The following is a 22,951-nucleotide window of genomic DNA, read 5'->3' on the forward strand; positions in this document are numbered from 1 at the left end:
TCATAAAACCGACCAGTCAGGCTGCCTATGGCCGACCCAAACAGGCCGACCAGGCCCTGACCTGGTCTGTATATAAACACCCCTTTGGGGCTCTCTTTTCTAGGGCCTTTGGCCCACACTTCCACGCAAGGGCTGAGCCCTTGGCCAGCCCTAGATAGGGCCTGGTTGGCTGGCTTTGCCCAGCCCAACCAGCCCTCCATATGGGCTGCCATGTGCTGCTCCATCTCTCCGCCATGTCAGCGCCTGTTCACCCTGGTTCTGCTGCGCCAACCTCATCCGTACACTTGCACTCCTGACCCGCCTGTGCCACGCCTTTGTGACTTCTTGAAGCTGTCCTCTGAGTGCCTCATGCCAGGCCTGATCTAAGACAATGTGTCCCCGCCATCTTCCTACACATGAGCTACTCCTAATGCAGCCTTTCATCCTTGGGATACCCCACCAACCATGAATGCTCCAGATCTGTCCCAGATCCACACATCCAGGTAATCTCTCTTTGGGCACATCCTACCCTAGGTCTCCCTCCCCCACGCTCTCCTCATTTGGGGGCTTACAGATGGGGAGGTGACCTTTCCAACACAGTCCACCAGTCGCTATTCCCTGAAAGATGGGTATCTAATGAAAGATGACTGCCTATGCATCACCCAGGAGATGAGGAAAAAGATTTTGGAGGAATGCCATGCACCTCCCTATGCTGGACATAGAGGAATTACAGCAACAACTCTAGTTTGTTACTGAATGCCTTACGTGTCAAAAAGTGAAGTATGATAGACGGAAGGCACCTGGCCTAGTTATGCCTCTTCCCGTGCCTCACGCACCTTGGAAAGTATTACAATGGAGTTCATTTTTTATTTGCCAAGATCAAAGTCAAGGAATGATGGGATTTGGACTATCATTGATAGATTCAGCAAGCAAGCTCATTTCATTCCGGTTCACAAAACCATAAAGGCAGATCATATGGCTAAGCTTTTCATGGCACGGATCTTTAAGCATCATGGTATCCATAAGTCCATTGTCAGTGATCGAGATCCCAGAATGACCAGTCTATTCTGGAGAGCTTTATTTGACAACATGGGGACGAATCTGAATTTTTCTTCTTCTTTCCATCCCCAGACAGATGGTCAAAGTGAAGTAGCAAATTCTACAGCATTGGATATGCTGAAATGCTACGTGGGTGACCAAGGTTCAAACTGGGAAAAGTACCTACCATTGGTAGAGTTTGCTTACAATAATACAGTACACAGCTCTACAGGGAAAGCCCCCTTTGAAGTCATCTATGGAAAAGTGATTCAACACCTATCCTGAGGACCAAGGACGAAATATTTGCAGCTGATCAGTTTGTGAGAGACCTCCAGACAGCTTACAGCCAAGTCTGGACAGCAATTGAAAGGTCTCAAGAGAAGCATAAAAGATCTGCACATAAGCATAGAAGACAGTTAGACCTCAAGGAAGGGGATTGGGTACTTTTAAAGTTCGAGAAAGCTAGGCTCCTTAAATTCAAAGGCAAATAGAAAGTGTATGCAAAGTTATCTTCTAGATATTATGGCCCTTTCAGGGTTACAAAAAGAATAAATGAGGTTGCATACAGGTTGGCATTGCCAGAGCATTGGAGGATTCACAATGCATTCCAATTTCCATGTGAGTCTTCTAGAGAAATTCCAAGGGCCAGAGCCTACAGAGCCAGTATCAGAGGATCCACCAGAAGTGGATGAGCTGTAGGAGGTCCTTCAACCAGAGCAGATTGTGTACCATACTCTACACACAGGCCCTCAGGGCAAAGAGTTTTACAGATATCTTGTAAAATTCAAGAATTATATGGCATTGAATGCCAAGTGGATGGATGAAGACATGTTATCCGATCATCCACAACTTTTGGATGTTTACAAGGAAGCTTTTCAGTTGAGGTTAACTGAATAGAAGCCGAGGGGATGTCACCACAATGTAAATATCCTAAGTCAAAGTACAGTTGACCATTTATTTGATCATAATTAAAGAGTTTTCATATGTGTTAATTATGGTCAAAGAGTTCTTTTAATGGTCAAAGAATTGACTACGGTCAAAGATACTTGACTCTGGTCAAGTAAACCTCAATTCGTTCGGGAAGACTTGGTTTATTACCAAGAGGATTAACTGTGGTTAACCAGAGAACTACAGAGCTGACTACGGTCAGAAAGTGTTGACTTCGGTCAACGAGACTTGCTTTATTGCCAAGAGGGTTAACTACGGTTAACCAAGATGTGCCAACTTCGGTTGGAGAGATTTGACTATAATTAAGGCGCCTCGACCCTTGATCAAAGCCCCTTAATTATGATCAAGAGTGTTGACTTCGGTCAACCACAGAATAAATATATAATTTTATATTTGTTATGTGTGCACATGTGTTCCGTGGGGACGCCCACCATGACTAGAATTAGTCCACAATGTGTTATTTGCATGCAAAGCGCTAACAATTAATGGATACCATGGTGGTGCGCTTTAATTAATTGTTGCAGGTAGTAGGAAGAGTTGTTTTTCCTAAGCGCAATGGAGCCTAACAAGAGTCTAGGAGACGGTTCGCGTGATTAAGTGCTTCGAAGACTCTAGAGTTTCCCTTAGTGGCATGTAATTAGGAAAGTAATGTAGAAATTGACAAGTGGCTTGTTGCCAAGAAGGGGAGCCTTAGAGCTCATGTAATGATTCATCCACGTTTGGATTTTGTATGAACAGCTCCACGCTGAACTATGTACTCAGAATTCTCTTTGCAAGTAATAAAATCCTTCGGGGGGGTCCAGCCCGACTGTTGTCCTGGGCCCTAACTGTTTGCAGAGTGAGAGAATGAGAGAGAGTTTGAGAGAGAGCAAAAATTGATGCTGGTGTCTGTCGTAGATTGCATTGCTGCTGCTGTCATTTTTCATGTTCCTATGGCAGTTGCTTCACTACTGATGGACATGGCAAACCCAGTGATAGATTCATGCAATGATGCCAACGACACGGGGTAGCTGATTCTCATCCAGCATACCCGTCGGTCCCAGCCTTGGGTCCAACTCTAGGTATGACCAATTCGGCTCAATCCAACTGTCTTTGTTGATTAGGTAGAGTCAGATGTGAGTCATATCGTGGTTTTTGCCTGTATGGGGATGAAGTAGCCCATTCTCACTGAAATTACTAGAATTGTTATAAAATATAAAGTTATTCAAGGTATTACTTCAAGCATGGGTTTCTATTGTTCTTCAACTTCGCTATTTTTATGTTCCAAATATAATGAATGATTTGTAATAAATAACTCTTTAATAATTCAATTGATGGTAAGGCCATGGAAGCATGCTATTATGGAAGTCTTATGCATATGTGTTTCTTGGGTTTTTTATCATGTGTTATTTTTAACAATGATGTGGTATGCATTCACCGGGGACGACGAATTTTATTAGGAGGCAATAACGTAGATGATTTAGCTGCCCCTTGTTTCCAATCTTTTGGATCTTATGTGTGCATGTGTGATAGCTTGTTAGTGTTTTGAGTATATGTTGTAGTGTTTGTTGTTATTTGTCTTATTTTTGAAGTTTTTGTATGGTTGTATGATTACAAGTAATCATTAACCATTCCTTTGCAAAATTTGTTAGATTATGTCCTAACTTTTGCAAGGTGTAGTGGTTGGGGTGGTGCTATGATTGACCATCTTTGGTATCCGGCAAGGTAAGGAGGTAAGTGTGACTCTGTTTGGATATCTTTTGACATGGGTAGACCTATGAGGGAGTGGAAGCATAGAGAGTATCATAATCTTGGCAATACGGTTGCTTGGGCAAGCAATATGTTATGTATATGGATGAGGGTCATCACTAGTGGAAGATCAAACTTTATTTCCATCATTGCAGCTCTTATCGGCCATTGTTAAAATGGCTCAATCACCCTATAAAGGCATGACCTAAGTGTACAAGCAGTGTTAAGAGCCTTGCGATGACTCAACACTCGTTCCTCGCAAGCTAGATTGCTCGGCTGTCCAATATACCTAGCTTTCCGAGAGTACCTCCTTTGAAGTCCAAAAGTGCTACTTTGAATATAGGAAAAGTCATAGGGCGTTAAGTTGGTTGGAATGCCACTCCCATTATGCTAGAAGCAAGACCAATGACACTTTCAATGGGATGGTCTCCTGTCTAGAGAGGGTACACTTCCTCTTGGCCACCCTCTCACCTCCCTCTCGACCCTTCCATCTCCCCCCCGATCTCGTCTACACCCTCCTACAACTCCATCCCCACCCTCCCAACTCCCTCCCCACCCTTCCAACTCCCACCCTCTCAGCTCACTCCATTCCCCTCCACACCGTCCTAGCTCCCTCCCAGCTTCCGTTCCAGCTCCCTCACCACCCTCATAGCTCCCTCCTCACCCTCCCAATGTCGTCTACACCCTCCCATATCCATCCCCACCCTTCCAGCTCCCTTCGAGATCCCTCCCACCCTTCTAGCTCCCTCCATTTCCTGCAGTACCTTTGCCTTGAGCCAAGTGCCCAACAATGAGCACTGCAACCATCGCGTTTGATTTACAATGCCTGCTGCCAAATATAGAAATTCTATTGAAGGATGGAAAGAGTGTAGTGAAAAAAAATTTCTTAGCAAGTAAGCTTCATGCAGAGATGCAGTTTGATGGACTGAATGCAGTGATTACTGACCCTATAGGTGGTGAGACCCTAGTCTCAATGGTGGAGCACACTGACATGGAGGGTGCTTTCCATTCATTGTGGATTCAAGCTTGGCTACTCAATACGTAGTGTCCACAAAGAGGCCATCCTCACAAGGCAATGGTAAATGTGGTGTAGACACCATCTATGTAGAGGAGATAGAGACAGCGACCCGATAAGCTTTGAAAATGTTCAGGTGGAAGAGGATGACAGCATGCAATCTACAGTGGATCAGAAATCCACACTATCGAGGTCCTCTCCCCACACGCCAATAAATATATTGGAATCGCTTGGGGATAAAGGCCCCACATCAATTCAGCAGGGATCTTCTTCATGGCTACCACAAAAAGCAAGCGCATCATTCATGAGGATGATTGTTGATTAAAAAACTCAAATGCACTCTACTGTAGTAGAATTAGTGGATATATTTGAGGATGAACCATCAAGCGAAAATGCAAAGTCTATTGGGCTTAGTGTTATAGCTTACATACATTCTTGATGTGCATCGACAAGTTGGGGTGCCTTGGTAAGAATGATAGGGCATGTCACAAGGTTTGATGAGTTCTTTTGGGCCATGCACATGATACAACGCTCATACACACTTTCGCGAAAAGGTACACCCTTCCATGAAGGAACATAGCCCTTCAAAGGGTCACCGACAGGTTCCCATGCACCAATGCTACACTAACACAAAGGGCACCCACCCGTTCACAAAAGGGCATATGCCCGTTACCAAAGGTTACACCTCTCCAAAGGGCACGCCTTGGGGAATTTTCATAGGTCCTAAGCTTAAACATTAAAGAAGCTAACACATGAACCCCTCTCACTAGACTACTGCAACCAACCATTGCCCCCCCCCCCCCCCCCCAACGCCTGGGAAAAAAAAAGGGTTGCTTCAACATATCACGCCCCCCTCCCCCCCGTTTTGCTGATTGCGATCCCTCCATGCATGCCTGGCTGCAGCTGCCCAGTTGGCCATACATTGTCACCGGCAGCAACCCCATTATTTCCTGGCTGTGCAGCCCCATGCACACACCGTACAGTCTTAAATACCCATTGTACAGCCTGCAAATCCTGCCATCCAGCCTGCAAATTCTCAAGGTTATGAGTCCGCAACCTCACCAAGACTATGCAACACTTTTGTACATCGTTGACACATTTACATACACATTCTATGTTAATGTTGAAGGATCCAAATTATCTGTACTTGGCCAAATTTGATAGCCTTGCATCCCTAGATCCTTGCATGTATAGTTACCTTGATCAAAATTGATGCACGTACCCCTTGAAAGATACTAAGTTCCAGATGGATAATAGAGGATAGAGTGTCCGACGTACTATTTGTAGTCAGTGGCAAAATGAGTAACGAATTATGAAGTAGAATTGGCACTTTTTGGATTGGAGAACGTCATGTTGAAGAGCTCAAAAAATTAAACAATTTGTTCCAAAGGAGTTCTAAAAGTCCACAAGGTATTTTTTTTAAAACAAAGGTTGGGGCGCTCAGGGTCACACACAGTAGTTTGGTAGGCCTCAAAATGACCGAGTATGTCAAGTAATCTCCAGATAATTGGGATATTCCTTTTAAAAAAAATAAGAGAGATTACCCAGACACAATCCCTTAACCAATTGTGCCTTTTTTTGAGAAGCACGTTGGTACTATTACACATACAAAAAATTTATACAATCATAAAAAAGACACCCCTACAAGGAAAAAACACAGCATTAGAAACTATAGTCTCTCTCTTATAGGAAGTTGCACAGCGAACCATTCATGAAATGCACAACCCCCCTAGAATTTACACAAGATGTAAATAGATCCAACATCGTCACGCCCGCTGCGTTCATAAAAGAGCAACTGTAGTCGCTCTTGTAGAGAGTCGCATGGCTAACAATTCATGAAATACACAACCTAGAATTTACACAAGATGTAAATAGATCCTACATAGTCACACCCGCAGGCAGGCATAGAAGAGACGTTCTCATTCAGAAAAATCATTTTTCCCCCTACCTAGTTTGTCCATCGCATCTATCAACATAAAAGCCAATTTTATTTGGTACACCAACTGTATTCACAAGGTTGACTTGAAGGGAGTCCACTCACAAAACTTCTTAGAACCACTCACTATCCCATGCATAGCATGGACTACTTGCTATTCACCCTCTCCTCTAAAATATGCTCAAACACATTTGTCAGTATGGCTCCTTTTCTGAGACATGTACATACCTCTCGCAGTTTCTTTCGACGACCTTTAGATTCTAATGGAAATCTCCGGAGCATCAAGAACAATCTGAAACAAACCAATTGGACATCAATATCTTTTTGTATTGAGATGCTTTGAAATCATCCATAATGAAATATAAGCATATCTATTATACCTTCCACCATAGAGCAAAAAGCCCAGTGCTGCAAAGAAAGACACAGCTGCAACAATAATAACCTTTATTAGGCCCGAATCACAAGACAACATTTTAAAATCACCCATCCCTCCATGTTTTTAACTTTAGAATGAGAAGCATAAAAACCCAAATCCATGATTTATGCACGATGCGCAAGTTCTAAAGACTCCACAGATGCAACTATACCCACCTGAACATCGAAGGATTCACATCTCAACAAAACTGTTTCCTAATGACTTGGATTGATAGCCATAAAACCTCAAGGCCCATCAATTTTAACCACAGCTAGTTGTAAAATTAGGTTAAGGCACCTAAATTTTATTTATCAAAGAATAAATGCACACATATGATGTCAACGAATTATAAATACAAACAATAAGAGCACGTGAAAATGCAAAGCAATTAAACTTGTCCATACCAATAAAATAGAGATTCATATTCTTTGATTTTTAGATGGGTAGTAGATAGCAGGTTGGCATGGGTTGTCACTAGTAGAGTTGAGGGCCTACTGAATAAATAACCCTATGCTGCGGAATGAATTCAAACTCTCATTGATCTCTCTCACAATGGGTGCACACACACACTGATCTCTCTCACTCAGGAAATAAAACACGAATAGAGAAGAACTCATACTCTAATTCACACACGAGTGTGGGATAACAGCTCGGAGGAGCTACAGACATCCAGTAAGAGGTTGGGTAAAACAATAATCAGAGATGATTGCAATGCTGGGATCTGTAGGGAGCAAGAAAGCTCATGCATTCCTCAATCTGCATTGCCTCGTGGAGTTACTAAAAACCCCCACTATTCATAGGGGAGGAGGCAGCCAACCAAACAACACTCCCCCCCAAAACCAAAAAGAGGCCGACTTAGCAGAAGGATCAACCTGACCACAAGGCTGCCAACCCCGCCCTGGCCTATAAATAGGCCCTAGCACTCCCTGCTGCAATGGCCATGCTGCCAGGCATCTGCTGCAGCTGCTCTTCCACACAGGTGCAGACCTGCGCAGTGTTTTCTGATGCTCTACCAACCCGTACTGCAGTTCCATGTCCCATCTGAGCCAAATGGACTTGTAGGCTGCCAAACATGCCGCTCTATATTCTGCCTCCGTGGAAGAGAGTGCAACTGTGGGTTGCTCCTTCCTGAGCCATGATATGGCACCTAACGCAAGCATGAAGCACTAGTCGGATGTCGAGCACCGTGTATTCCTATCTCCAACCCAATCTAACTCACGAAACCCACCGAGAGCTCACTCCCATCGCAATACATGATGCCACAGCAAGATGTACCTTTCAGATATTAAATCCCGCCTTCATGTGATTCTCCCATGGTTTTGATGTGAACTAACAAAGTAACCCCAATTCAAAAGCTTTATCTAGTTGAATATTGGTTAGATACAACAAGCTTCCAACCATCCATCAATACAATGCTGCATCAATTAACTGAGGCATGTCCTCGTTGCTCAATTTTGTCCCAACATCCATCGGGGTTGGTGCTTCCTTACTTTCCTCCATCTAGAATCTCTTCAACACCTCCTCACAACACTTCTCTTGACAGATGAAGATATCCGTTGAAACATCTCAAGGCATCAATAGAAAGAGCGGGCATTCAGCACCCAAGTTGACCCTCATGCCAGCGTGATGTTCTGCTCGATCACTAGGAGCAGTGCCTTTTCTCTCTAGTCAAAATTGAATCCATCGGAACACACCTTGAGACACCCATAGGGAGAGCAGTCATGTACATATGGTGGGACATATGTTCTATATATTATATACATGAGTAATATTAGGACCTACAGGGAATCCTATAAATAACTCTGGTCATGTGTGAATAGTTCTTGTGGACTTCCGGTAAACCACACTTCACAATGTACATTTTAAATAGCCAACACAACTATTAGATGGCTGATATTGGCCTAGATACATCAAGAGTCCTTTGACCTTCAAGATCTTCCTCCTGTGTGACCACCTGTGGCAAATAAGTCATCAACGTAAAGGATGATAATTATTGTCTTACCTCCACTTTGACTTGTTAGAGGTTTGCATAAGGAGGACTATGAGATAAGCCTATCTTAAAGAAGTCGTCTATCCTATGGTATCGTGCTCTCGAGGCCTGTTTCAACCTGTAAAAGTGCCCTAAAAAGCCTACATACCTTCTTTCCTGGATATTGGAAGCCCTCTGGCTGCTCAACATAAACTTCCTCCTGAAGCTCTCCATTTCGAATGCAAATTTAACATCCATCTGAAAGATTGGCCACTACTGGTGGGCAGCCAAAGCAATGACCGTACATATGATAATCAAATAGTCGACTCCCTCAGCATGTGCATAGCCTTTGACAACAAGTTTCGCCTTGTACTCATCCAAATTCCCATCAAACTTGGGTTCCTCTGATCATACCCTTCCGAAGTCTATCACCCAGGTTCCAAGTATGGTTCTTTGGAATGGTCTCTGTTTTTGTTTCCATGCAGCCCGCTACTCTAGAATTTCCTTTGCTTCCTCAAGGTCCTTAATTCCACAATCTTTTTGGATCTAAATCATTGGAGCTTAGTGTTAGAAGAATGAAATCCAAGACTATAGATAAGCCCAAGAATTACACACGAAAGTGTTTCACTAAGGAATCAAGCTTCATCACGTGTGTACTTCACAACCATTCATGTGTGTGCAGGCTAGCAAACAGACTGTGCTCAAAGACAAATATACAAGCAACACTTATATATTTCCGTCCGTCCAAAACCGGACACAATGCAATCCCAAAATGTCCTACTACTATATGCCTGGCACCTCTAGATCTCTGAGCTCAAGTGCTCCACTGAGCATATGTAGACTCTCTGTCCAAAGGATCTCTTCCACCTTACTGTCTGGATACCAGCCTAGGACAGCTGCCACTCTAGCTCAGTCTGCAGCTCCTTCTGGGTCACCTTCCCTCCTAAATGTAGGCCCAAGGCTGTCCCTTTGCTGCTCCTGTCTGCTCTCCTAAGGGCTGCTCCAAGTGATGATCAAGGAGGCCCAAATGGCCCCCTTATATAGGGCTCAAGGCCCAGCCAAAAATACCAACCCCCTAGGCCTTAATAACCAACCCAGGGGTCTGCTCCAGCCAACCAGAGGTCGGCCCCTTTCTTTGCATATATGGCCCTGGTTGGCTGGCTTGCACCAGCCCAACCAGGCCACACCTCTTCTCCATGCTTTGGGCTACCCCCAGCCCTTGTGTAGGGCCCCAGACCAGGCCTGTTTGTATGCTACACCAGCCACGAACTGTTTGCCTTCTTTTCCTGCTAGTCCTGCCTCTGCTCAGCTCTATTTTGCAGATCCGTACAGCATGCAGAACCCCTCCGTACTGTCTGTACTGTCACTGACGCAGGTGCATACCTTGGCTGACATCATCCGCCTTGCCCAGGCAGCCCTACTTGCTGCAATCCCTGAGCAATCAAGTCCTCATCCATCGTGGACATCCTCTGGGTATTGCCATGCCAGATCTCCCTCAATGCTGGCCTCCAATTGCCAGGTATATGCTTTCTCTCTCTCGTGCCAACATGGCAGCCCATATTGGAGCCGCATGCCTTAAACTATCCTATGTCCCCCCCCCCCCCATGCACTCCTCATATGGCAGACTGACAAGTGGGGAGGTGACCAATCCTATTCCAACAATAGTTCACGATTGGAGATCTCCTTACCTCTAAATTGCTCTCTGGAATGTCTGAGACCCCTGCCTCTTCCACAGTCTTCAAGTACGGTTTTGGTAACTTCCTCTCCTTTGGCCGGGACAGCCCGGCTTAGGTGCCTCTCACTCCGACTCTGAATCATTGGTCTCCTTTTCTTCTGACATAGCACGTGTCAGCCTTTGGAGACCAACTAGAGCCTTTGATGTGATTGCTTGTAGCTCGGACTTGTCCCTTGGAAAACAACCTCTGCTCACCACCAACTTCTTTGCTTTAGGGTCATATAGCCGATAAACTTTTGAATTCTCACTATAACCAACAAAGATGCACTTCTTTGTTCCATCTGCTTTGTTCACATGTACATAAGCATCAGAACCAAAAACCTCAAATGACAATTGATTTTTTCTTACCATAGGATGCCTCGTATGGAGTTTTCCCCTCATCCGTCTCGGTCTTTGTCATGTTCAGGATGTGAAGATTACCACATGGACTACCTCACCCCAAAAAGATCTCTCTAATTACTCGATTCTTTCTCTCTACCACTGTGTTTTGCTGGGAAGTGTGTGCAAGTCAACCATCTCTTAATTTCCGTCTTTCTTACAGTAGTCGTCGAAAGCCATAAAATTGAAATCTCCCTCTGTTGATTCAAAATGCTTTACCTTTCTCTCTCGACTTTGGCCTTCCATTCTTTTAACTTACAGAATGCTTGAGATTTCTTTGCAACACAATAGACCCATGTCATCCTACTAAAACCTTGGCAGAATGATCTAGACATCTTTCTCCATATGTGGCTCTCTGTATAGCCTCCTCCGAGAATGCCTTCCATTGTTGTTCGCCCTCCATGCAAGCTTGGTAGACCTCTACATCGTCTCCAATGTGTGACATTCCATCCACGAATCCAGCCCTTTCCATTTGAGAGAGCCCCATAGCTACGTGCTCAAATCTCTCATGCCACAACTCTTGAGTGTCTGCCTCCATTCCTCTTGCCATCAGTTTCATGTATCCTTTGATTGGATCAAGGTCAAATTTCACCTTCACCATGTGCTCTGGCTAATGGAAAGAAGATTCTTGCATGGATCAAGAACAAAGAGAAGGTTTGTAAGTACCTTAATCTCACCTGAATCCATGGTGAAAGGAATGCTCCCAATCCCTTCTACTTAGCACTTCTTGTTGTCTCCACTAACTACCAAGGAATCCGAAGGTGTGGGTTGCAATACTTTAAACCGGTTCTTGTTGTTGGACATGTGTCTTGAGGCGACGCTATCAACATACCAACCGTCATTGGCCTCACTCACTGCATGACCTAAGCAGTGCCCTAAGCGCTTCTCTTTTGTAACATTTGCTGATCTAACTTCAACTCTTCTTTGGATATGTCAATTTCTTCTTTTTTTGTCTGATGTCTTCTTTCTAAAGTCTTTTGAAGGAAACATGGTGAGAGAGAGAGAGAGAGAGAGAGAGAGAGAGAGAGAGAGAGAGAGAGAGAGAGGGGGGGGGGCTAGGGTGAGAGGAAATGATACTCAAATGAAGACATCATGAAAGGCTTTCATTCATTCATCAAGTATGATATGACAAGTGAAGTACAAGCCTTTATAGACTAGGCACACTAAGTGCATATGGGATAACTCCCAAGATGACACGTGGCACTCACGCATCAAACCACTACTAGAACTCCTAGTACAACACACCAACACACTCTTTGTCTATGATTTCTCCAACACCCCCCTTCAAGGCAAAGAGTGTGAGCCCCAACACGTAAGAGGAGTAGACCGATCCCCCTTCCATCGCAATACTGCAAAGAGCAAGTCCAACTATCCAAAACCTCCTGTGTGATAAAGACTTCTCAATCAGCTTGTGGCTGGCAAGGGTAGAACACCCCCCTTACTCTGAACTAGGAGGTCAATACAATCGTACCAAAGTAAAAAACCATATAATTTTTTTGGGAGACACCCGAGGGCAGAGTACCCTTATTGACTCCAAATACATTCATTTTAGAGGGACTACTCAACACTGAGAACCTTTATTGACTCAACACAACAACACGCAGCATATAGGGCCTAGAAAGCCCAAGAATCCTAGTCATAATGCTCCTTAGGAGAGAGGCCATGAACCTCAGCTGTGGCTGCATGTATCTACTTAGGGGGCTCTTCAAGCTCGGCCTGGTCTTCAACAATAAGATTGGCATGGTGCTTCTCTTGTTCCAATTCCTTCTCTTGAAGAAATTAGCCTCAACATGTCATTTTCTCTTACAAAACCTGCAAATAATGTTCTTGTTGGTCTTCCACTTGCTTGTGGAAGCAAACGAAACGTGGTAGTGGCAAGGCGTAGAACTTCAAGAGTTTGCTCAAAACGAGGTATCCCGTGCATACTCTTCATAAGGACAACCATCTTATTCTCATCATCAGGCGCGCTTTTCAAGCTTGAGAGTTGTTGAGCAAGAGACTGAAATCTTGCTAGACGATCACTCAACTCTTCACTCTCTTCCTTTTTCAAATCATAGGACTTGAGCTTCAAAAAGACTTTGGAGTTGGGTCTCAAGGCAATCCCAAATCTCTTTGGCAGTTGGCTTGAAGTCCACATGATGAATGAGAGAGTCAGCCAAGCAAAGACCAATAAGAGGAATGGCTCTTGCATTCTGCTGCTTCCATAACTTGTGTCGTTGCTGATCAAGTGTATCACCGTGGTCGTCCTCAACGTCGTCCCAAACTCCTTCACACATAAGAAGCAGCTGCATCTTGGTTTGCCATGTGGGAAAGCCTTCCCCCTTGAACATCTCCACGAGCAAGGAACTAGCAGACGAGGAAGTCATGATGGAAAATGGCTTCGTGAAGGTAGACAGCAAGCTGAAATGAATAACCAGCAAGTAAGGTGGCTGGTCTAGGGCTATGCAGCAGCAGCTCATAAACCCTAAATTCAGCGATGAAAGGCTGCACAGAGACCTCAAGTAACCACACGTGTACGCGATCCTTGGAGACTATGCCGACCAGCAAGTAATAAGGCCACCAAGAGTACGTAAGTACTTGGGGGTAGATCCTACACAGTCCGGATGAAGGCGGCAGGCTGTGAAGGCTCTAGGTAGATGCAAATGGCTGAAGGAAGGAGGAAAAATGAACTAGCTGAGAGAAGAGAGCATAGGAGGCATTTGAGTAGAGTTAGGGTTAGAGCTTGAAGAGGGTGATGACATAGCAGGGCGGATTAGGGCAGGGCTGACCTGCTCTCATACCATGAAGGAAACATTGTGCGTGCGTGCGTGCATGTGTGTGTGTGTGTGTGTGTGTGTGAGAGAGAGAGAGAGAGAGAGAGAGAGAAATTCCACAAAAAAAAATGTGTGTGTGTGTGTGTGTGTGTGTGTGAGAGAGAGAGAGAGAGAGAGGCTAGGGTGAGAGGAAATGATACTCAAATCAAGACATCATGAAAGGCTTTCATTCATTCATCAAGTATGATGTGACAAGTAAAGTACAAGCCTTTATAGACTGGGAACACTCACACATGTACCAACTGCATATGGGATAACTCCCAAGATGACACGTGGCACTCACATCAAACCACTACTAGAACTCCTGGTACAACACACTCTTTGCCTATGATTTCCCCAACATCTTTAGCTATCTGTCTTGGTAGTAACACTTTCATTCTAATTCCTCTTTTATTTCTAAATTGCCTTCCCACGTGTTTCCTATAGAGCCGTTGTCATCCATGAGCATGTCTTTTCCAAGCTCACCCTTCCCACCTTGTCACCACCCTCTACGTCATACTGCTTCTCTCACGCTTCTTCTTGTAGTAGTAAAGGCCCAAGCTCCTCCAACGCTGCATAGCTTTACCTTCCAGAGGAAATACTTCGTCCCATCCAATTTCCCACTTTCTCCAAACTGGGGAATAGGCATGCATGAAACCATTCGCAAGCGCCTATAGAAAACTGACATATACAGCACCTTAAAGAATCAGAGTTCCTTGCTGGAGGGACGCCTTCTTTTAGTCTATTGGAGTAGATCAAGAGGATACCACCTTGGGCTCTGATACCATGTTGGAGTTGAAGGCCTACTGAACAAGTAACCCTACACAATGGAATGAATTCAAACAATCATTGATCTCTCTCACAATGTAGGTGCGCACACACGCTGAATCCTCATCCTAAAAAGTAAAGTAGGAACTAGAGAAAACCTCAAGACTCTTATTCATCCACAAGCGTGGGATAACAGCTCAAAGAAGAGAGACAACATCCAACAAGATGTTGATCAGAAATGATTGTAATGCGAGATCTGTAGGAAGCAAGAAAGCTCATGCATTCCTAAACTTGTGTTGCCTTTGAAGAGCTTCAATGGGACTGATGGAGTGTGCAACACCCCCCCCTCCAGCCTGAACAAGCCAACTCAGCCCAACCAAAAGCACTGCTGCCGACTCTAACTATTTTGCTGATGCAGATCCGGACCTGCTACTGATGAGTCATGATTCAAAGGATACAAAAGGCTCATCACAATTACCACTTCGGGCATTATTTGTTGCTCTTAGCCAAACTAATAAGGAAGATTACACCTAATCACATTAGTTGATACAACCCCCACGTAAGGACATAAGGACTCATCTTCCAAGTTGGTATATCAAGCTCAATACTCAAACATGGAGAAACGTATGGATGTGAGCCCCTTAGGAGCAATCTTTAAAGGTCCTTGTACTGGAAACTTTCACACAACTTGTGGTGACATCTACGAAAAGCGAAGGGAACAACATTCTACAGAGTTCTATTCAACCAGACATGGACCTAGTTGGCGTAACGAGGCTGCTTATTTTTTATGCCCGATGGATTCTACTTTGACAAGAGAAGACCAACTTCAATGGGTTGATATAATCACACTTATCGACCAACTTGATTGACCCAATGCTCATTTTGACCAGCAAACTAGTCAAACCATACAAGGGAACCCATTCCCCATAGCTCGCCTAGGATCCCACTTTCGAGCATATAATGAAACACACATACATGACAAGGCAAGCTTGGGCAACGTCCAAGTTCTATTCTGATGCCCACCATAGATTAGAAAGACAAATTGATTGACCCAATGCTCATTTTGACATGCAAACTAGTCAAACCATACAAGGGAACCCATTCCCCATAGCTAGCCTAGGATCTCACTTTTGAGCATATAGTGAAACATGCATCCATGGCAAGGGTTAGCTAGGCCAAAGCTTGGGCGTTGTCCAAGTTCTATTCTAACGCCTACCATAGATTAGAAAGACCGAATTGGGGAGTTGGCAAGCTCACCACTCAGTTATAGATCTAGTATAAAGGGATCGCCTCCAAGCCTTAGTACCGTGTTGTGCCCATGGACACAACACGGTGTCCCAATACCACAAGAGTCATACCACGCCACATATTAGGCTAGACTTGGCTTAGGCTTGCTCTAGTCCAAGTATCCCATGAAATCCATCCCAAGGGAGGGCTCATATGTATAGACTCAAACAGGGGTGTCCTTATCCGAAGGACACTAGTACACTAGGTCTAGTCTTAAAGTACTAGTGTCCACCGTCTGGACTAATCCCACCATTGCCAAGCATCATGCCGCACCCCATACCCCATACTGCACTGCACCCCATACCACAACAGTCCACCACACAAGCTGTTAAGCCAAACTTGGCATAGGTTGCTCTAGGTCTCAGTATCCCCATGAGTCCATCCCAAGGGACCCTTGCAAATGAGCCCTTTGCTCATTTATAGACTCAAACAAGGGTGTCCTTATCTAAAGGGCACCAGTACAATAGGTCTAGTCTTAAAGTACTATTGATGAACACTTTAGTTCTATTGAACACTTTTAAAGGGTCCACTGCTTGAGCCTAACCCCATCATTAAAGCCAACTCATGATATGACCTTGGAATGTAACATTTCTCCCACCACAAAACAGCCTAGCCAAGGAAGTTTTGGGCTAGAAAATCCGAAAACTGTGGCTGCACAGATGCAACTCTCTACCTATGCCTACGGAGAGTGTGCAACATGATGAGTAACCCATACAAAAAGCTCATTTGTATGACTAATGGTGAGCTCGCAAGGTAGCCTCTAGGATACCTTCAAATGCACCTTGGACTAGCGTGTTGAGCTTCACAAGCTCTGAATACACATGCTCTTTACAAGGTTGATTAAGTTCTGCAAGCAGGGTATCTTTAAAATGAGGGGACACTGATCAGGAATTCTGCCATTCAAAGGGTGGGAGAGCTTAGAATTGTTTGGTCGTTTAGGATTTCGACCACGCACTAGCATCCTTTTGTCAATGTACTATTGGTCCAAAATGAGTCAAGCTATTGCCAATCATCTTAGATGCTGATCACTTGTGTCAATCAGCTAAATCTCCAATCCAACCCCATTTGAATGGGCGACTTCCAACTATTGTATATAGACATTGGAAATCAGGGGTGGAAGTGTGGGTTCGACTTAGCAGAACACACGGAACAGAGTTGCTAAGTTGCAATCTCCATCGTATCAGCTTATTCATCATGATATGATTGCACAAAAGAGGGGGACTGAAAAGCTACAAAAAACTTGTTCCTAAAGACCAAGTACAAGTGAATTAGGGTTGGGCTTGCCTGATTACCAAATTCCCAAATCAGACAAATTGAGCAAAATTGCTTTTATCCTTTGCATGTCAGAAAAAAAAGAAGAAGCCACATATCAAAAAAGAAATGTCTCTCGAGGCTGCTTTCAAAAACTCACCTGCGAAGAATAACCTCGCTACAGCCTGGATCACTGCATTGTAACTTAGCCATTCATAGACCCAGATGACGATCTGGAGGAAAAGCCCAGCATTAATTTAACCTTCACATCACCTTTTTAAAAAGCACAATACATGTTCTCACAATTGTTTGGCACGTAAAAGTTTCTTTATGATTCTCAATTAGAACCAAGGCATAGGCTGTTTGATCACCTGTATGAAATAAATCACGCCGTTTATTACAAGAAATCCAGGCCGGAGTTTGTCAGTTGGCAAGCTTCTTGCCTGTACAAAACATGTTTTCTTCGTGTTATATGAAACCTGGAGAAAACACCTCACAATGTCGGCAATACTGAAGCTTGCTGCAGCTGCCATGATGGCAGGATCTCAAACCTGGTGATATATCTCTGCCCAAAAAAGAACGAGTAGCGTGTAGGTTGAGAAGAAGAGAAGCCCAGGAAGATCCAAGAGAATAACCCTAAGAATCTGCACGTAAGGCCACACAAACTCAAAGACGTTGGCTTCACCCCCTGCAATTATAAAACCAATTTGAAATTCGACAGCATCAAACCAGTGCCAAAGTGCCAGTTCTTAAACGGCTTACCCTAATTCGAAACGAGAACACACTGCGGTAAAAGCCAAACACCAGTGCTCGGGCTGCATAAGCATGGACAAATATTACACTTCACCCTGACAATTTATCAAGATGCCAAAACTAAACAGGCGTGAGCCAAAAAAAGTCAAGGCACTCACCAGCGTTAACTATGAAATTCATAAGATGGAACACCTTCTGTGTAGTCCAGCCATATTCTGGCACTCGAATCTCAATGCGTATGAGTTGGATCTGCAAAATATGCATTTCATATTCATTTTGTGGCTCCACAAAAGCTTTCCCAGTAAAGTTGGTAGCGTTAGTTCGACATCTTTGGCATTCCTTCGCAAGGATTCAACATCATCAGGGTTAGCTTAAAGGCTTTAGTGAACTTACCATCAATGTGTATCCACAAAGCGATACAGACAGAAACAGATTATTAAACTCCGCCCAAGGGTAAAATTGCAGACCAAGGAGAGGCCAGCAACAAGAGCAACCAGACTGTGCAATGAACATCAACTCTTATACGTGGGGGCCAGCTACAAATACGCGTGGGAATTCCTACCAGTAAAGATTTTTTGTATTAGTCTTATGGAATTCGTTGCCTCCACCATCTCTATCTTGAAAAATGTGCCAAACAGTACGCCAGGTAGTCGTTCCATCTGGTAGACCTTGAAAACTTGGCCATCGACTTTCATGGAGCGGGCGCACCAGACTAAGTTGCTGACTAATTTCATCCCCAAAATCCCCTCTTTCGATTTCCTTGCGTCTCATGGGTTTATAGCAATGTAAAGCCACTCACTATGGTCATCGAGACGAGACACACTGAACGGACTAAAAGAAGCACTGCGACAGATCCTCCCAAAACGCAATCACGCTTAGGATGAGCCATACCAACGCAACGGCAGCAACGAGTGAATATGCCGCGCACAAGGTGTAGAAAACGCCCTCCTGCCAGGTGCGAGAGCTATTGACCTCCTCCCACCAGCTCCTCAAAGCGCTGGTCAGGTACTGCTGATGGGTCATCACAGCGTGCACAAGACTCATGGCGGCGATCGATTCGCGGTACCCAGAGGCAAGGAAAACCATCAAGAGCTCCGAAGCGGCGGTCGAACAATGCACCTGGCCATGGAGTCGAAGCGCTGGAGGAGATGGGTAATTGAGGGTGTGAGGGGGGGGCTAGGGCAAGGGAAAACGGATGGAGAAGGGGCAAAACAGGGCCAAAAAGGGAGCGGAAAAAGCAGGAGTGATGAGAAAAGGAGGAAGCTTGAGAGGGGAGGCAAGAAGGGAAGGCAAAAATGGAGGAGGAGCTGGAATTGTGGCTATGGCGATGGCGATGGAGGTGGCGATGGCGATGGCGATGGAGGTGGCGATGACGTGCTGCCCCGACTAACAACAGGAGGAGAGGAGGCCACAGGAGGAAAGAGAAGAGGGAGGAGGATAGAAACTGCGCAGTTATTGGCTCCCCCTCTAACTGCTCAGTTATTGGCCAGCCTTCCGCAATGGACACGTGTGCTCGCCGCGTGTAGCAGAGACATGTTGCACCACTCAGCCGTGCTGACGTGGCTGCCCCTAACTTGCCTATTTTATATCTCGAGGGGCCTTCTAACATCCCCTGAAGGCCTCTCTCTCTCTCTCTCTCTCTCTCTCTCTCTCTCTCACGCTCTCTCTCTTCTTGATGAGCTCATGAGGGCCCTGCCTTGTGGCCGATGTAAAAAAATTCTTCTTCTTCTCGTACTTGCCTCTGGTATTATGCTCTTCTAGGATTGGATATGCTACATGACAACCTATGTATATCTTATGCTCTCCATTTGCACAAACATGGACTCTGATAATACAAGCACTACAATCTCTACGCAACACAACGGCCCATCTCGCCCCATGCCACCAAATTGGCATATGCAATTCCAAATCTGCATCATAAGGCCCACTAAGGCAAGTAAGCAAGCTAGTGGTGGAAAGACTCAAGAATTAGTGGTTAGCCTAAGGGATGTCAAAATTCGAGCATTTTGACTTCAAAGTTATATACTTTAGGTACTTGAAATGAAGAGTTACCTTTATTTTCATGGTTTTGAAAAATGAAATTCCTTTAAAGGATTGCTTCCACATGATTACATGCATAATTCCTTGCAACATCCAAAAGAGGGATCACCGTAGCCTTACCCCATTGAGCAACTAAGCCATGACTACTAGATTACAAACCGAAACTATAAAATAAAGACGCTTGTCCACAATTTTAGTTAATGGCTATTAGTTATCCTACACACACAAGCCTCAACCTAACTTGAGATACATTGACTCTAGGAGTACACCTTGGCTATACTACCTAATAAAGATAGAGACCAACCAACATTAGTGTGGTTACTAAACATTTAATGCCCTTGTGGGACATGGAAAAGCATAGAGTGACAAAAAATGAGAAGGAGAACATAAATCAACTTGAAATTCAAATAAGCTTTTTCATTTAGATTGCCTTTGTCGTATATGCAATGAAATAAGGCTCTTCCTTTGAATGCCCCTTCCTCATGGCCAGCACATCTCCATGTGCTCTTGACCCCCATTATCACACTCTTCCAAGCATTGCATGCGCCTCATGGGAAGTTGCAACACTTCCCATGTGGATACCTCAAGCACCTTGTTGTTAATTCAAAGAGCATTACATTATGAGTCACTTTCATTACTTTAAAATTTTCTTTCTTTAAGACCTTCATTTATTTTTTTGCTTGTTACTATAGCTCATTCCATTTAATAATTTAGGTATGGCCCAAGACTTATGTTTTTTCATTTAATAATCTAGCTATGGGCCCAAGAGTTATGTTTTTCCATGTCATGGTACCTCTTTTGGAGTTACCTTGTGCTATACAATTGAAGGTTTATAAATGTACAATGTCTTAATTATCTTGATAAATCATGAGTTTTAACACCATTAATAATGTAGTTAAAGCTCACACATTTCTTTGTCTCGTCTTCTTTAGCATACATAGTAATGTGCATGCATTAATTAGTAAAGCACATATTTTTCATGTACAAGGTGTTTGTGTATGTAGATGTATGTGTAGTTAATTAAGCATTCACTTGTCCAATGTTATCTTTTATGTGCATGATTTGTGGAAGGCTTTCTAACGAGAGTAGCTAATAGTATCTTGTCAAAATCTATGCATGTTTGTGTGCGCGCTCGCGTGTGTGTGTGTATTCCACCCAAAAAAAAAGTGTGTGTGTGTGCGCGTGCGTGCGCACGTGCAGGCACACATCTAACCTGGAATTCATGAATCCAATCAAAATCTGTGTGTGTACGCATGCTCGCCATGTGTGCAGACGCTTGAATTCATGAATCCAATGTCTTGAGCCTTATAGCATGCATTTCCATGTACATATATAGATATGCACATGCACTAATATTTGTTTATTCATTTAGAGCATTTCCATGAATCATTCACAAAGATGGAGGCATTAAAATGTATTCCTCCTCTATTAATCAGAATGATGATTTTTATTTTAAAATATCCATACATATCTATAGCTTTATGGGCTTTTAAACGATTGGAGGCATTAGAATGTGTTCTTCCTTCATAAGCTTTCTTACAAATCTCCTTTTCTGTTTTTTGTGGTGAGTAATGTATTTGTATTATCAAAAAGGCTGTACAATTAAAAAAAGTTCAACATCCGGAGAGGGGTAGGCTTTGAAGCTTAATAAACAATTTTCACAAGTTGTGCCAAGTCCTACTTTCCTTTAGCAAAAAACTTGAAAGTGCTAGCAATTTTTTATATAATCTCTTCGTGTTGAAGCTCTCTGGGTCCACTTTTGTTGAAGGCAATTCTGTTCCAAAATTTGCAAATGCTAGCGATAACCAAAGCTCTTACAATTTGCCAAACTGTGTAGATAAGCTCCTTCATTTTCCCTTTGTCCCCCAAAAGAGAGATTTTCCAAGTTGGTTGCACTTGGATATCTTCCACCAAATTCCACGAGTGACACTGCCAAAATACATGCATGTGCGTTTCCTTCCTATTTCTGCATAACGGGTAGAAGGGGGAGACCCTCGGGTTCCACTTTGAAATTCTATCTCTGCAATTTGCAAACATCCAAACTCCACAAGAGTAAGTTTAGCTTGTGGGAGGAAGTTGCTTTCCAAAGTCTCAACGCACTAACCTTCCATATGGAGATGTCTAAAGGTGCATGGTTCTTCCAGTGAGCTCGGGCTTCCATGGCGACCCAATTGCTCTCTAGATCTCTAAAGTCCTTGGTCATGCAATTATGGAGAGATTTCCCTAAGGGCAGAACAAATCCTATGTAATCATTTGTGAGTCTGAAAATAGACTTGATGGCCAATCATCTCTCTTTTTCTTCAATGAAGCATCCATTGTTGCTTTTTCCCTAACAGATAATGAGTAGCACACCACACTAGATATAGGGTCCCATATGTCCAAGAATGTTTGAATACCTTTATGAGACAGTTTTTTGGCAATTCGTGGGTCGCTTCTAGCAAGAGGTGGACCTTCATGGGTTGCTTCCAGCAAGAGGTGGACCTTCCTTAAGTGCCCAATCTGTTAACCATGGTGATCTTTCATGCGATTCGTTATTGTACAAGGATCTTTGCCCTATCCAGATGCATCCTCTCATTTTTCCTTCCAAATTAGTATTGGTTTGGATAAGATTTCAAGCTGTTTAATCTTAATTGCATATCCAATAGAATTATGTCCTGCCAAGGAGCCTTAATGCCATGCGACCACTTTGGCATATCTAATAACAGGCTAGCCCAAGGCTAATTGGAATGAAACTGAAGAAACCATTTCATGTATAAATTCTCACATTTATTCCTTGTTTTCTCTGAGCTGAGGCCGTCTGCTACCTTAGAGGTCATGGCCAAATCCCTAGAGAGGGCATGCCATTGCTTCCTCCATATAAAATCTCTGATTACTTTGTCTAGCTACTTTAAGGAGCTATCTGAGAAAGGCATTGTATAT

General features: G+C 43.8%; 1 protein-coding gene across 1 annotated transcript in view; it reads right to left on the minus strand.

Moving 5' to 3' along the window:
- Positions 1-19,388, minus strand: part of LOC147904393 (tobamovirus multiplication protein 1-like) — a 40,293-nt gene extending 20,905 nt beyond the window's left edge. Inside the window, exons 1-8 of the mRNA XM_087394248.1 lie at positions 18,884-19,388; positions 18,151-18,241; positions 18,002-18,054; positions 17,791-17,883; positions 17,611-17,682; positions 17,400-17,472; positions 7,025-7,070; positions 6,873-6,936 (exon numbers count right to left, since the gene is read on the minus strand). Coding sequence (XP_087250374.1) covers positions 6,873-6,936; positions 7,025-7,070; positions 17,400-17,472; positions 17,611-17,682; positions 17,791-17,883; positions 18,002-18,054; positions 18,151-18,241; positions 18,884-19,078 — 687 coding nt within the window. The 5' untranslated portion in view covers positions 19,079-19,388. The remainder of the gene's footprint in view (positions 1-6,872; positions 6,937-7,024; positions 7,071-17,399; positions 17,473-17,610; positions 17,683-17,790; positions 17,884-18,001; positions 18,055-18,150; positions 18,242-18,883) is intronic.
- Between the last annotated feature and the right edge of the window lie 3,563 nt (positions 19,389-22,951).

Source organism: Dipteris shenzhenensis, chromosome 2, assembly GCF_047967505.1.
Source record: "Dipteris shenzhenensis isolate YYH24624 ecotype China chromosome 2, Dip_SZ_1.0, whole genome shotgun sequence".
In the NCBI taxonomy this organism is placed as follows: domain Eukaryota; kingdom Viridiplantae; phylum Streptophyta; class Polypodiopsida; order Gleicheniales; family Dipteridaceae; genus Dipteris; species Dipteris shenzhenensis.